The sequence below is a fragment of the Rhopalosiphum maidis genome, chromosome 1, assembly GCF_003676215.2.
Source record: "Rhopalosiphum maidis isolate BTI-1 chromosome 1, ASM367621v3, whole genome shotgun sequence".
NCBI classification, from domain to species: domain Eukaryota; kingdom Metazoa; phylum Arthropoda; class Insecta; order Hemiptera; family Aphididae; genus Rhopalosiphum; species Rhopalosiphum maidis.
In genome coordinates, this window is record NC_040877.1 from 2406846 (window position 1) to 2423141 (window position 16296).

Below are 16296 nucleotides of genomic sequence, written 5' to 3' on the forward strand. Positions count from 1 at the left end.
AATCGTGTCACAATTTTTTTTTATAAATTATAAGCATTAAAAGTTCAATTTTACAAAATATGCCAAAATCGTGAAAATTTTCAAGGAATTTTGAAGTTGAAAATTCATAACATTTTTGTGATTTATATGTTATACTTAAAGTTTAAAACCCCAGTATAAGGTACTCCATAACTTTTTCTTTAAATAAGATTTTAGAGTCAATATAGAAACAATTTTAAGAGCGTATAAAATTTAATATTTTTACGAAATCGCGTAAAATAACGATATATTAAAATTCCAATATACCTAGCTAATAATGCAATATGTCAATATATCCTACTAATTATCCTAGACTGACAAATCATCTCCGTTCAGAATCGTTTTCAATGATACCTGTCATTGCATTCAAATTTAACACATCCATTATAGTGACCTACTCTCAATCTCTACTATACAGCAAAGCGAAACCCACTTGCCCACTTTTTTATTATTATACGGGTACGAGCCTGCGGGCCACATAATATTTGATAACATCTGACATTTATATGGTATTAAATAATTGACTTTTCTCGATACTAGAAAAAATATTAAAAACCATAAGATTAATGAAAATAAAATGTCGAAAGTCAAAATTTTCAAAAAAATAAACTATAAAATAGCTATCGTCAATTTTTTTTTTTAAATAAAAATATTTTATAGCAAAACCAACATTATTGAGGTTTTCAATCTCATTAAAAATATAATAATAGATAATATGTTTTTTATAGTCTTAAAAATCAAAAAACTGACATTTGTATTTATGTTTTAAAGATTACTCATAAAATTAATCAACATTTTGGTATTGTTTAGCTAGTAATAGAAAATAAATATAAAAACAATTTAGTGAATCTACAAAATATAGTTAGACATAAAATAGGAATATTGTTTTGTACTTTTGTAGTATAAATAGTATAAATGTATGATAATGATTATTGATTATGACATGTTCACAGTATCATAATACTCTAAATGTCGAGATCATGATTTAAGTTATACTTATATATTTATATCTTAAATCATGGTCGAGATTCTTTATTATCACATTAAAGTAATCACTTTGTAGTCAGTATGTAATTTTTTTTTTTATCAAATCAATTATCATATACTATCAGTTATCACCATTCACTATATAAAAATCGTGTTATTGTACTGTAGTAAGAAATATAAAGCAGACAATCTGTTGCTGTACTGTTGATCAATTTTTTAATTTTAATAATTAGTGTTAATTGTTTTCATTGACCAGTAATTGTTTTAATTACTTACCCATAATGTTTTAAATCGTTCACGTAAACTGTTATCATTTAATATTTAGTTTATAATTTTTTTATACAGATTTCAAACTAATTAAAACTACATAATTATGTTTGAAAATTAACAGAATAAAGAAACTATATTATTTAGGTAATAAAACAATTTCCATGACAAGTAATTAACCACTTAATAGTTTGCTTTCTAAGTTCTTTTGATTTTTTTATATCATATGTTAATTTGTTATATCTTACAGCTAATCATGTATTATTAGACTAAAGAAACTTAATTTAGTAGGTATAATAATTATAATTCTGTAAACAATTGCTTATCAAATGTATAAAACTCATTATTATTGATGATATTTGTGTTGTATTTTTTAGTTATTGATTCAGTGAAAAGAATAATTATTACAAGATGCCGTTAATTCAAGTAGATGTAAAAATGTTACCAATGAAAGTGCATTACTTTCTGTTTATGGGCGGTAAGTGTTAAAACTTTATAATAAATAATCTTAAGTATATTCTTATAAATAATCTAATCAGTATTATTGTTTAACTAAACATTGAAAATCTTCTATTTTATAACCTGACCTAATAACCTAATTTGTATGATTAACATTTGATAGTACAGTAACACAATGATTTAGTAAGTTACTAACTTCTAAGGTATAGTATAATAAGTTAATTAGAAAGGTAATCTAATATTAGTATCCCATAATAGTTACCATCTATAACATTTATATATATATTTAATAATAATTTATCTAATTTAACTATTGTTAAAAAATAACTCATTTAAAATGCATTTCAAAATATAAATAAACAAAAGTTTTAATAATCATTATTAAAAAAAAACCATTTGAGCTAAAATATTAAAAATTCAATAGAATAAAAGCGCAAAATGTATTATTTTGTAGTATTCAATACATCTTAAATATTTAATTTGTAATTATATTGCACCAGTTTTTGTCTTTATTGAATCAACCATGCCGTGTAATGAAGCTATAACCCTTCTTACAATTTGATTACTTAATACATTTCTTAAGTTAAACAGAGTACCATTATGGTACTACCATATTTACTGAAAGATCTATGTTATGTCATCTATAATTAATTATATATAAGACCGATAACTTTTAGAAACATAATTGAAAATATTTACAAGAATTTATTCAATAATTGTAAGTTTAACATTTTTTAATTATTATATTATAGGATCTTGTTGATATTTATTTTCTATAATACACAATAATTATATTCATATAATATATTATACTGTGTTCAGTTAATTTTAATTTTACATATTTTTTCAATTCTTAGTTGGTAATTCACCTAAAAAATAATTAATTATTGTTATACTGTATACATAACATATTTGTTCTTGCATTTACAAATTGCAAGTATGTAATAGTAATACAGTGGCGTGCTCAGTTTTTTTGAAAGGGTAGAGATATTCATTTTTGACTTCTCACAGACCTTAAAAATTTTTTCCATGTAGATAATATATCATTACAAAAAAATCCAAAGGAGGGTTATGACACCGTAACCCCCCCACCACGTGAGCACGCCATTGATGTAATATGAAATAAAATATATTTTTTCTTTAATATATTAATGATAAATGTATTTACTATTCTACTATTCTTATTTGTTTTTTTTACAGCCAAAATACAGTATTTGTAGACCTTATTTTGTATATGACTATTAGTATTAAGTAATTTTTGTATTAATTTATAGTAAATTTTGATGGTTTTTTTTTTCTGTTTAACCAATGACCCAGGAAATGTTAAACTATTAATACAGTTTTGAGAGACTAAGATAAACCTATCTTTGTGCATTGTTTAAAATTTTTATGTCTTCCATAAAAAAATTATTATAATCTTTAAATGTTATTTTTTTTAAATAATAAATATGCATTGGCTAAAGTTGAATATGACATTAATAAGTGTCAATTTTATGAGTACAAGGTGATAATAATACATCTTTTCTATCTCAAAAATAATTTTTTACCTAATTTTTGAAGTAATTACAAAACTTAATTGCTGTGAATCATTTTTAATTTGAAGCAAAATATTTCTCTTGAGAATGTTGATGTTGATATTATGATATTAAAATAGAGTTTCAACTAAGTAGTTAATATATTATAAGTAGGGTTTGAGATTTGTTGCATCAAAAATTATGAAAAAATACAAAATTTGTATAAGTATTTTTTTTAACTGTGTAGATGTAAATACTAATTGTGGTGTACTTTTGATCCAATTTTGTTGACATTGCTTTTGTTAGTTTATATTTTCTGTTTTTGAACGTTGCACAATAATAAATCACCTATCAACAGTTACTCTCGTTTCACTCAGCTTACAGAATAAAATATATTTTCTCCGAACTTAGTTATGTATAGACTTTAAATTCACAAAATACAACAATATATTCAAAAGAGTACACTGAATTATGTAATTAAGTTAATAAATAGTAACGCAGCAGAAATGATAATTATGGTATATGAACATCAAATATGTAATGATTCAAGATGTTATTAAGTTTCTAGTTGAAATTTTCTCCAATAAAATAAATAACAATATTCATACTTCGATTCAAAAATTCTTTTTAACGTTATACAAATACATATTAGCCAATAAAATTAAAAAATGTAAAAAATGCACTAATATACTGTAAAATGTTCAAATATGGAAAATTGGAAAACTATACAAAATAAAATTTTGTATTTAAATTATTTACTTCACAAAAATAATTTCCATCTTATTTAAAGCATTTTACCAATATAACAAAAAAACATGCAAATGAAAAAAGTTTTGAATCCTGGTTATAAGTATCTAGAATTTAGATGAGAGGGGTTGAAATACAAACTTTTTGTAGGGTTACTCCTAAGTTATACTGACCATCTAAACTTAAAATACTATAATAATTACTTATAACTTATTCAGTACTTGCTTGAAATTAAATTTTTACAGATCTACATTTTATAATTAATATTTTGCTTAGGAAAACAAAATTAAAAAAGTTATGATAATATTATTTTTCAAATATAACTTATTAAATCATAATTACTTTTTAAAATTTAAAGAATCATCGTTTATACAAATTTAACTTAAAAATAAGAATATAATTTTATACTTTTATTGATATTTTAGTTTTGAAGCAAGTTATAATAATTTTAAAATTTACTGTGCGTGTGTTTGTTAGATTATGACAACACATGCAGGTATAATTTTCTGTTAATAATTAGTACTCTCGCCTGTGCTGTCTTCGAATTACAAACATACAACATAACAGATTTGTGTTTAACAGTTACGATTTTGTGCAATATCTGTGCTTTCATAAGGTTTTTTTTTTAAATATTTAAATTTTAACAAGTTATGAGATTTATAGTTACATACTCACAACTTAATAAAAAATTAAAATATAGTGAAAACTATGTGAATGATGATATGTAAATTCATTTTTTGAGTTTATTACAAAAATATAGTATTACTGAACAAAAAATTTTCTACACGAATGATATTTGTAAATAATGATGTTTGTATGATTGAGACAACATTTGTGGGTGTGACTTCCTCTTAAGGGGTTTCATGATAAGTAATAGTTTCTTCAAAATAAATATATTACTATCATTGAGTTTATTGTAAATAATTATTATTGTAGGTATACTGGTATAATCATACGAAGCACAAAATAAAAAAATTGATACTACACTAAAATAATAAACTTAAATAGCGAGAATAGTCTGTAAAGTTATTAATTAAAATCAAATTTTCAGTTGAATGGGAATTTTTCTAATTTTGACATTGTAAGATCATTTAGTTGGTCAATAAACATTTTAAAAATTGTGTTACATTAAATCTAAGAAGAAATTATTTTATTTTATTTTATTTTACATATATTATTTTAGCAGCTCAAAGTATTACTGCTTAAAAAGAAAATGTTTAAATAAATTTAAACTTATACATCTGAACAACTTAATAGGTTAAAGGTTGTCATTTACTAAACGCATCATTTTGTAGATGGGGTGATTACATCCATAATTAGTATGATGAAAAGGGACATAGGGGGGAAGAAAATAATCTGGAACCCTAAAATTTACTTTTACTAGAAGTTTGGGTGAATCAATGGAGCCACTAACAAGTATGCTGATAAATTTGACTCTTTAATTGGATAAACTATTAAGCTTAAAATGGGATAGGTTAGAGGAATATTCACGTGGATAATATTTGATTAAGTTAGAAGAAAACAAAACTGAGACAGTTAGTATTTATGCTGAAAATGTTAAAGTTGGTACATTTATTATTGTAATTAAAACTTGAAATATTAACAATTGTTCAGCTTTTATTAAAATAGTGCTGATATTTAAAGTAGGTAGCCTAAACTCTAAAAACTGTTGAACTACAAGGACCCTTAATGATTACTCCAAACATTCTCAAAGTAATGGACCAAGAAATAAAGTATTTCCATTAAAATTTACTTAAAAATATATATGAAGTTCAATTAATATTTTACAAAATATATTACTTATTTTCAATGTCTAATATTTCTAGAAGCTTAAAAATTATAATAATCATAAACGAATTTAAGTGTGGATGTATAATTTTAAGTTTTGAGTGGAGCAAAGAATGTATTGATATTTTATGTTCTATTTTTTTGAGTTCAAAGATACATTTAGGTAGCAAATTGAATCTTTTAAGTAATTTTTAAAGGTAAACATTGAAACTGTTCAATGCTTTTTTTTGAAATAAATATGATAAATTGAATGAAAATAAAATTAAGATAATGTTATTATAATATTAAAGACAACAGTTTGGTTACTAAAAAGTTAGATCAGATTTGTTTTTATTATATGCAATGATATATTATTGAATTTTAATTTAACACATCCATTACTCTATAAGGTATAATTGACACCTACTGTAGAGCAAAACGGTTATCTATTTGATGGGACTTTGTATTGTTGTTAATTAAATAATTAGGAAATACATGTATACCATATATTATAAATTTTCATCACATAATACTAATAATTATCCAAGTTTAGTGATGCATTCTGTACATTATATATTAGTGGTTAATTTACTTTAGCTGTCAAATATTCAAAATAGGGAAAATTAAAACAAATTTTTTTATTAAAATCTTAAAACAATTGAGTATATTTGAAATTTATCAAGTATATTTTTTTATGATCTTATAAATGAAAAACTAATTTATGATGTTTTTGGATGATTTTATTGTTGATAATAAAAAGTTACTCATCAAGCAAAGGTCGAAATTGTCCATCTTTAGACCAAACATACCTTAAAACTATTTTGAATTGTGCCATTTTATGTCCAAAAAGTTTCTAAAAGCAAAATATCAATTTGTTAATAATTTGTTTGATATTTATAAATTCTAATACGTGTTATTTACAAGTAGTCTAGACTGCTCAGGTGTGATAATGCTTCCTTCTTTACATATTGTATGGCTTTTTATAACTTGAATAACACCACGTTGTAAACTTGTTGGTAAACCAAGTTGTCTTAGTGAAGGTTCCATTGAATGGATAAATGTGTCTGGTAAAGGGCCTTCATCTAATGTAACAGTGTATGCAGCTCTGATACCAGCTCTGGGAAATTCTGGCTCCGAGTAGTTATCAAACCATCTGAACATCAAATATATATTAAACATGAAAAACTTATATTACAAATAATTAAATAAAATAGGTATTTTACTCTATAACTTTATCAACTGGTCTGTTTGTAAATAATAATCCACATTGCCCTTCAATTTTTAGAGCTAATTTATGTAAATTAGTTTGAATTTCATCTTGAGCTGATTTTCCTAGAGCATATGACATCACTTTATTCTTACCAAAGAAGAACCTAAAATATTAAATATAAAAATGTACACATTAAAAATAATATTTTAGCATAATTTAGATAAAAATTAGGTACCTGCTATCTTTCCATTCATTTCGCACATCTTTTAATTTACCGTTACGCATATTGTCAGTATGGAATACAAATATGTGTTCATATTTGTCAACAGCTTCACGGAGATTTTCCATAACAGATTGTTTTAATTTAGAACCCAATTTGGTAGTCTTGGTTAATGAAACTAATGTAAGACACAAAATATTTAAATGAATACTTAACTTATTTATCACTATTTATTAACACAAAATGTATAAGATAATTTCGATTAAAATATTGTTAGAAATAATAAATTACCATCTAGATTTTCCATAAATATGTTAATAAAAATAATGGCATTCATTTTAAAATACGATTCATGCAATTTAATAATTATTTTGGATATAATTTTTCTTTTTATATTTTTGAATATATTATTTTATTATATTATCATATTAAGAAAAATGTATACAATTAATAATTTAATTTTGTTATTACTTTAAGTGAATACAAAATAATAGCTATATTAATTATAATTTGGAATAGTTCAATTTTTCTATGAACGTGTAATGAAACTTAATATAACAGATTAACTGAATAACTTACTTTTTTTGTCTCTTTTTGACTTAGGCATTGTTCTATAGTTTTTTTATAACTCAACTGATACTTTGAAATACAATTAACTAATGTATAATAACAGTATAGGTATATTTAAAAAGTATTGTTTTTGTTAAGAATAAAAATATTAAAAATTCAAGAAGTTATATTATGATAACCTTAAATTATTATCCTTGTCCATGTCCATGTGGTATGATAAAAACATGATATCGTGGGCCGTAGTAGTAGATAATAGATATCATATTCTATTGAAACCGTGATTGATGCGTGTGGTATTTGAAACATCTTTGGAATTGTATTAATGGTTCATTTGATATTATTTTGATTTTTGATAGGAATTAGGAAGTAAAATCAAAAATTAAAATAGTACCAAGCTTTACCATAACTTTTTCTTCAAAATCTATTACCTATGATTAACTGTAGAAAAAACCAGTTAATATAGAAAAAATGTTATGAGCGCATAAAATTTAGTTTTTACGAAATCCTATAAAATAATAATATATCCTAAAACGATTTAAAATATTTGTTGTTATTCAAAAAGTATAAGTAGCAGAAACTTGAAACTTTCACCAGTAGTTCAGAAAAAAAATTAGAATTTAAATATAGGTAATAATATAATATATCCTAGATTGATAAATCATCTCCGTTCAGAATCGTTGTTTGTATACAATGATACCTGTCAATTGTCATTGAATTCAAATTTAACATTTTTTATTTGACTTACCCTCCACCTTTACCATACAGCAGAGCAACTTACCCATCTTTTTTTTTCTTATTTTCTTTAAAGCCAAATAAAACGGTAATTTTAAGTTTTAAATTTTTGAATGATAACATGTCAACATTTGTTAAATTATAAATTTTATATTCTAAAGCTTAATATTTTTAGGAGTATTTTATGTGTACCTACATAGAAATTGAAATTCTGACGAGTAGTTTATGAGTAAACTCTTTCAATTATGAGTCAATTTGTAAGGGTAATTTTACAAAAAGCAAATCTGATGCAGTATATATATATATTTTTTTACGTGATTTTTAGAAACTATCCAACAGAAATACTTATGACATGAGGATATTCAAAACAGTAAAAATTAAAAAAATTATTATGCTGAAATATAGGTACATAAAAAAAAAATTGTTTTATTTCAACTGGAATTATATAATAAAAAAAATATTCAAAAACATTAATACATTTTTATGTGGTTAATTTTGTGTGAAAAAAGAATCACTTAAAAATGTGGCATTATTACTATAATAATTAGTATTTTTTTTTTCAAATATTTGTCTAAAGGAATTAATATGAAATTACTGAAATGTTCAATCCTTTTATATTGAAAGTTATACCAAAAATATTTTCAAAAAATGATAGCCCTGATAAAATTGTCAATAAACTAATTTTGAATATAACAATACAACATAAATTTGAACTATCTTGTTTTACTTTTTATGTTATATTTTTAAAATGTTATTTTTTGTTAGTTAAAAATTACCATTGGCTCTTTAATACCAAGTTTATTGTTATTTGAACCTCTCTCCTTCACTATTTTCTTATTAAATAATAATATTAAAGTTATAACCAGTTAAAAAATAGAATTCAAATAAAACTTCCCTTGTGAAAATCATTGAGCATTTTTTAGAACATTTTTAAATTCATATCTCAAAATACATTTTGAAGGGGAAAAAATGAGGAATGAGGAAAGATATTAAACTGCATTTGTTTCCTTAACCCTTGTATATTTATTTTATCAAATTAATTTTCTCACATTTTTAATTCGTAACTAGCTTATTTTTATATTATTATTTTTTATAGGTGTTGCACCATTGACAAATTTTTTACCAACAATTGCAAAACAGTTGGGATATTCTACAATTGTAGTTGGAACTATTTATAGTATTTTACCAATTTTAAGTTTATTAATAAAGCCTATAATTGGTGCAATTGTGGATCAATTCCGGGTTAAAAAATTAATCTTCTTAACATTCATATTGTTATCTGGCCTAACAGCATTTTCATTTATGTTTGTTCCTGAAATACCTTTGGGCCCTACAGTAGAACTCAATTGCCACGATGTCACATATTTGAATGTTTGTCCTGAGGATAATGTACCTTTGTCTCAGTGTTCTATACAACGAGTTAAAGAAAATATTGGTGATAAATTTGGATGTGAGGTAAATATTAATGTTAATGTTTTAATTAAATCCATTTTTATATCTAGATTTTATTTGTTTTTATTTATTTTTTATTAAATGTTACATTGATTATTTATTTGATTTTAGTTAAAATGTGATAACAATGCACATTTTCAAAATGAAATGTGTTTAAGTTGGGGATTTAATGATTATTGCCCACTTTCAAATTCATCTAGTGTGATCAAAGAGTATTATGTACCAAACAATTCACAAATAATAAGAACAAAATCAAATAAGAATTTTTATAATAATGACTATGTTTACTTATTTGTGTTGATAGAAATGATACATTCTGTTAATGTAAGTATATAATTTTGTTTTCTCGTTAACATTTATTTTGATCAACTAAGTTATAACATTTAATAATTTTTCTATATTATAGGATAATAATTGTTTTTACTTTCGAATAAAATCTGCAAATTTTTATTTTAATGATTCTGAAGCAGTAAACCACACACCAGTTTGTAATACTAGTTTAAGATCTCAATGCCAAGTACAATGTTCCAGTGAAATCATTATGGATTTAATAACTCCCCAAAAGTTTAAAGGCAGTGTTTTGGAATTAAATCAATTCTGGATATTTTTCCTATTAATTAGTCTGTTTTGGGTAGGTCAAGCAGTTATTTATAGTCTTGGTGATTCTATTTGCTTTGATCAACTAGGTAAGGATTTAAATAAATATATTTTATATAAAGCCTATATATTTCAATTTTAATGTATTTATTTAATATTAGGTAACAAGCCTAATCTTTATGGCAAACAAAGATGCTGGGGTGCTATTGGATGGGGAATTTTTTCAATATTTTCCGGATGGATTTTAGATCTTTTTAGTTCCAGTGATATAAATAAAAACTATTTACCAATATACTTTTTATGTTTACTTGTACTACTTTGCAACTTTTTTGTTGCATCAAAACTTAAGGTAATTATTTCTTTGATCAAATTTAAAAACTATTACAATTTATATTTAATATATATATATTTTATTAAAAACTTTGCATAAAAGGTGACAGAAACAAAAATATCAACTAATATATTTAAAGATTTTGGAAAACTGTTAATAGAAGTCAAGGTACTAGGATTTCTTACTTGGACAATAGTAGTAGGTATTTGCACTGGGATGATTTGGCAATATCTTTTTTGGTAAGTAATTAATTTCTGCAATAATAAATTATTATTGCAATATACTTTATCAATGGTTATACCTAACTTAATTGTATAGAATGTATTATTATCTAGTTCATAACGCAACCACATTTTTGCCTACCTAATTTATGAAATAGAAAATTTTATATATTTAATACATGGGGAATTTGGGAATAAAATATTTATGATTACTATTAAGTTATCAATTTTACTTTACTTATATCATATTTTATAGTTTAATATCCTATTTTCACTTATTCTAGGTATATTGAAGATGTAGCTTCCGCAAATGAGTGTAATGCCCAACATTGGATTAAAACATTACAAGGTTTTATTTCAGGAGTTCAATGTTTTGGTGGTGAAGTGCCATTCTTTTTCTGGTCAGGCTGGATTATGAAACGTTTGGGACACTTGAATTGCATGTCTCTTGTTTTGGGAGTTTTTGCAATTAGATTTTTTGCTTATTCAATTCTTACAAATCCAATTTGGGTACTTGTTATTGAGTTAACTAATGGAATTACTTTTGGATTAGCATATGCTGTACTTATGTCATATGCAAGTATACTTGCACTACCTGGTAGCGAAAGTACTATGATAGGACTTGTTGGTGGAGTTTTTGAAGGCATAGGTAAATATTTTAATCTATTATTAAATGTATAGATATAAAATTAATGTTGTGCAATTTCTATCATAGGTGTATCTTTGGGTAGTTTAATAGGTGGTTGCTTATACGACAAATATGGCGGAGCTCAAACATTCAGATTATTTGCATGTGGTTCTGCATTGATGTGTGCAATTCATTTGTTATGTCAAAAAGTTTTGAAATCAAATAAAAAATTAAGTTTTCCAAGTAAGTCAATTTTAATTTAATAATCTAATAAGGTAATTATCCATTATTTTGACTACTGCCTATTACCACAAAATACTGTTAGTATAGAATTATTATATAGATGATCTAACCTGAGCTGAATACATATGTCAATCATACACATAATTTGTTAATCTGATTATTATGGCCCATATTCAGCATATTAAATGTTTTTGGAGTTCTAATAAATAGAGAAAAAAAAATCTGGAAATCATACTCCATCATTTAAAATTCTATCTAACAGATGTTAATTATGAGATACAACGTAGATGGAAATCAATAAAATATTTTGTTGAGAAATGTTTCTGAAAATTAGCCTCCAATAATTTTAGATAAATTGAGATATTTTATTTATATTTTTGTATTTTTATTTATATTTCAAGTAACAGGTAACTCATGGGTTTACTTAATTATGTTGTATATATCGCAGTCTTATAAAGTATTTGAGTACATGTATTTAAATACTATCTTGAATGTATTTGTATTTGAAAATCAAATAATTTTATACAAATACTTTTGATAAATAAACTATTCATTAATCGTCACATATTTTTGTTTTTGAAAATTATTGTACTATTTGTCTATTTTATTTATATTTTTCATTTATAAATGTTGAGAACCCCTGTCCTCTATTGCTGATGTATCATTCATTTATGAATATGGTTATTACAAAATATAAATATACTTAAATGTAACATTTTTTGGAAATTATTTTTTTTTAATTGCTTTTTATATCCTCTTATTTATATTTTATTAACAACTGTTCAATTATTATTTAATTTCATTTTTTAGTATACAATTAAGTAAGTGGTACAAAAAGTTCTAATAATACCTAGTTGAATGTAACATGATAATTTTGAATTGATTATTATAACATTAATTTGGAAAGTTAACTAGTAGAAAAATAAAAAATAAAAAAAGTATTTGAAAAGTATTTAAATATATGGCAAGTATTTGTATTTCTACTTAAATACTTTTTCTTAAAAATATATGAAATGTATTTTATATACTTTCTGAACAGATGTACTTGTATTTGTATTTAAATACAATTTTAAAAGTATCTTTTATGACTGCATTTATGCTTTGTGTTGGATACTAATATTTTTTAGAAACTTAAAATACATAGTCTTAAATACATTATTTATTTTTCATATTCAATGATATATTATCAAATTCTAATTTACTATACCCATATTAGTGACCTACTTAACATTTAATATACAGTAGGTACCCACTTTCCACCTTTTTATGATTTATTATTTTTATATTTTTATCATTTTTCAATAATTTTTGATTACTGAAACTTATTTGTATTATATAATATATTATGAAAAAATATTTAACTATTTAGAAGATAACTTAGAGAATATTTATTTTATAAAAGTAGATAAATTTATATATTTCACCATATCAAATATTATTATATAAAAAGTCATCAAAATCGAGCTAGATTACTTACCTTAAAAAATATTATTTATTAAATTATAATTAACATTAATTATACATATTCAATTACTCTACAGATTTAAACTTTAAATAATACTTTACAAATAGAATTAATAATTTATGTAGAGAATTATCATAAATGCCTAGTTAATAATTTTGATTTATATTCTGTTATTTTATTATTATCGTTATAATAAATAATTATAAAATAATATTATAATATAATTAGCTTTGATTTATAAAATTAAATATCTATTACGTCCAATCAAAGTATATAATTAAACTAAAAAAAAAAAAAAAAAGCTAAACCATCACTTAGCTTATTAATGGCCGGTTGCATAAAAAACATCCAATATTTATTTTATTGATTCAAAAATGTATTGGCTCCATAAGTTATACTAGCTTGTTAAAATATTTTATCAATATATAAATATTAAGAATCATTGCACAAATCATTGCTTATATTATTAAATTATATTATATTTATTATATTTTTGAATATAAAATTATATGCAAATTGATATTTTATTTGAAAATAATAAAAAACAAATATCTTATTATTATGTCGATAAACTTTAATTAATTTTATTTTATTGAACCAATAAATCTTATTGGACCGAAATCAGGCCTATAAATTAATGAATCAATAGTGACTAATAGTCATTAACTTTTTGATTAAGGTATTATGGCTTTGTGCAATGTATTTTAATTTTTATCGATTCAATAACTCAATTTATTGGACCAATAACTATTTATTGAGCCAATATAGTTTTGTGCAAACGGCTCTAATTATCTTAATTAAACAGTTATGAATTATGAATATTTTTTTTCAGGTTTTATAAGCGGATCAACTGAATATGCCAGTCCAAATGAAGCTATACATATGTTGATTGATAATTAAATTTATTTTAATAATGTTCCTACTTTATTGTTCTATCTTATTTTTATTTCAAAAAACTGAAGAAAGAAATATTTAAATTACATTCACTTATTCCTAGTTAATTTTATATCTTACTTTTAAATAATTATTAATGGAATGATGGAATAGGTGAACAATGAAAATAATTAAATGTTTACTATATATAACATAATTGGTCAATGATATGAATTGAGCATAGTATTTATTAGGAATTATTTAAAATATTTTTCCAAAAAAAATGCAATTTTAAATTTTGTTGTAATTTTTATATTATTTTTAATTATAAATTACTATTTAAAAAAATTCTACTGAAATAAAAAATACTTAACCTACAAAATTATTATTGTATACCTATGTATAATTAATACTTGATTTTAATTAATTTTTATAAGTTTTACTTTGAAATTATGTGTTAACCAATTTTAGTTAAACATGATATTGCTTTCTTTATATCATTATGTTACTTTATTTAATTATAATATCAATTATATTACACTATGTAATATTTACATAACTTGTTAGTTACACTAGTCTTATATGTACATTTTTTATATTTACTTTATTATTTTTATGTTTTTATGATTTTTCAATTATAAAACAATACATTTTTTTTTTAAATATCCAGTATTTACCCAAAAGTATCAGTTTAGGTTTGGTTTTTTCTGTACTTATATTATTTTTATGTTTTGATTGTTAAAGTGTTGGTTTAATATGGTGCTATAGATAAATTTTGTAATTTGCTTAAAGCACAACATATTTACAGGGATATTTAAAAAAGGCAAATATTATTAATTTGTATTCGTTATTACCTCTGATTAATTTAAGTAATTCATTTATTATTAGTATGTAAGTTATTAATGATATATTTTTGGTGATATGGTGTAATTTAAAGATTCTTACAATTTATTATTGTCATCAATATTAAAACCGGTTTTATTTATTATATGTTTTGCTCTTTATTATTAGTTATATGATTATCATTTGTTTTTTATAAAAAAAAAAATAAAAAAAAATACATAGAATATATTGTGTTTATAGCTTTTATACCTAATATAATGTTAAGATCATTTCACTTTAGATCAATTCACTTTATTTAAATTAAAATATTATTAATAACTAATACATGGTTTTGTTTTAAAATCATATTTTTTGTGGAAAATCAAAAAAAAAAAATAATGTATCATGTAGAAAGTATAATGCATTTAAATAAAAGTGATTGCAATCAAACTACAGTAGAACTCCGATTATTCAAACTAATTAATGTCAAGGGTGGTCCAGAAAAGCAAATATCTGGATGATTGACATAGTGCATATCAAATATTATATAATTGTATGAATATATTGTATGTATGTATTAATCATTTAATATTTAAGACGATGGATATATTTTTTTTTTGCCATTTTTATTTATAAATACATTTTTAATTTATAAATGCCTTTTTGGTGTTTAATTTTCAATTGATTTGATAGTTTTACACACGACATGCCTCTTAAGTAATGATCATATAACAATTTGGTAAAAATATCAAATATCTACAGTAATCCGTCTTTAAATTACAACAAAATAAGAAAATATTTTAATATAAATTTCAGATGCTCATAAAAAATATATTTTATAGAATTATGCTGTTTTTAATTGTATGAAAAAATAATAAATTATGAGCAACCTTAGATATATTAAATTAGCTATGACATTTTTTACAACAAAATATTTTACAAATTTTCGCGATTTTCCGCTATTTTAGCATTTTCTGTACAAACATTGACACTCAATTTTTTTTTTTAATTATTTATGTCGATAAAAAAATATTATTCGCGGGGAGACAAGTTGATTACGTAAGTTGGTATTGACTCGAAAATGAATAAGATATAAATATATTATACATTACATTGAAAATAAATTAACTCTTATCAATAATATAATAAATGCAATGTTTTTGGTAAAAATAA

At 22.7% G+C, this 16296-nt stretch overlaps 2 protein-coding genes across 5 annotated transcripts; one reads left to right on the forward strand and one right to left on the reverse strand.

The window, feature by feature from the left end:
• The first annotated feature begins 1351 nt into the window (after window positions 1–1351).
• LOC113561165 (major facilitator superfamily domain-containing protein 6-A-like) lies at window positions 1352–14598 on the forward strand. 3 transcript variants are annotated; one of them, XM_026967432.1, is made up of 11 exons: window positions 1386–1419; window positions 1523–1563; window positions 1650–1750; window positions 9588–9946; window positions 10055–10267; window positions 10350–10629; window positions 10702–10889; window positions 10974–11110; window positions 11377–11741; window positions 11808–11963; window positions 14261–14598. In XM_026967432.1, exons 3-11 carry the CDS (start codon window positions 1684–1686, stop codon window positions 14326–14328), a joined length of 1833 nt encoding a protein of 610 aa, XP_026823233.1. In that variant the 5' UTR covers window positions 1386–1419; window positions 1523–1563; window positions 1650–1683; the 3' UTR covers window positions 14329–14598. The 3 variants fall into 3 exon arrangements, with proteins under 3 accessions (XP_026823232.1, XP_026823233.1, XP_026823234.1); XM_026967431.1 differs by lacking the exon at window positions 1523–1563 and having other exon boundaries at window positions 1352–1419; XM_026967433.1 differs by lacking the exon at window positions 1386–1419 and having other exon boundaries at window positions 1540–1559.
• On the reverse strand, window positions 6503–7927 carry LOC113561166 (mRNA turnover protein 4 homolog). 2 transcript variants are annotated; one of them, XM_026967434.1, is made up of 5 exons: window positions 7769–7927; window positions 7205–7367; window positions 6983–7132; window positions 6681–6912; window positions 6503–6612 (listed from the first exon to the last, which is right to left on the reverse strand). In XM_026967434.1, the coding sequence occupies exons 1-5, from the start codon at window positions 7794–7796 to the stop codon at window positions 6520–6522; spliced, it is 666 nt and encodes a 221-aa protein (XP_026823235.1). In that variant the 5' UTR covers window positions 7797–7927; the 3' UTR covers window positions 6503–6519. The 2 variants fall into 2 exon arrangements, with proteins under 2 accessions (XP_026823235.1, XP_026823236.1); XM_026967435.1 differs by having other exon boundaries at window positions 7765–7916.
• Window positions 14599–16296: the final 1698 nt, after the last annotated feature.

Bases quoted from the DNA above. Each gene is read 5' to 3' on its own strand.
- LOC113561165 (XM_026967431.1), top strand. From the start codon at position 1,684: ATGCCGTTAATTCAAGTAGATGTAAAAATGTTACCAATGAAAGTGCAT. The intron at 9,947-10,054 runs GTAAATATTAAT...ATTTGATTTTAG, and splicing joins GTGATAAATTTGGATGTGAG to TTAAAATGTGATAACAATGC. The intron at 10,890-10,973 runs GTAATTATTTCT...TTTGCATAAAAG, and splicing joins TTGTTGCATCAAAACTTAAG to GTGACAGAAACAAAAATATC.
- LOC113561166 (XM_026967434.1), bottom strand. From the start codon at position 7,796: ATGCCTAAGTCAAAAAGAGACAAAAAAA. The intron at 7,133-7,204 runs GTACCTAATTTT...TTAATATTTTAG, and splicing joins AATGAATGGAAAGATAGCAG to GTTCTTCTTTGGTAAGAATA. The intron at 6,613-6,680 runs GTAAATAACACG...TTTTGCTTTTAG, and splicing joins CTGAGCAGTCTAGACTACTT to AAACTTTTTGGACATAAAAT.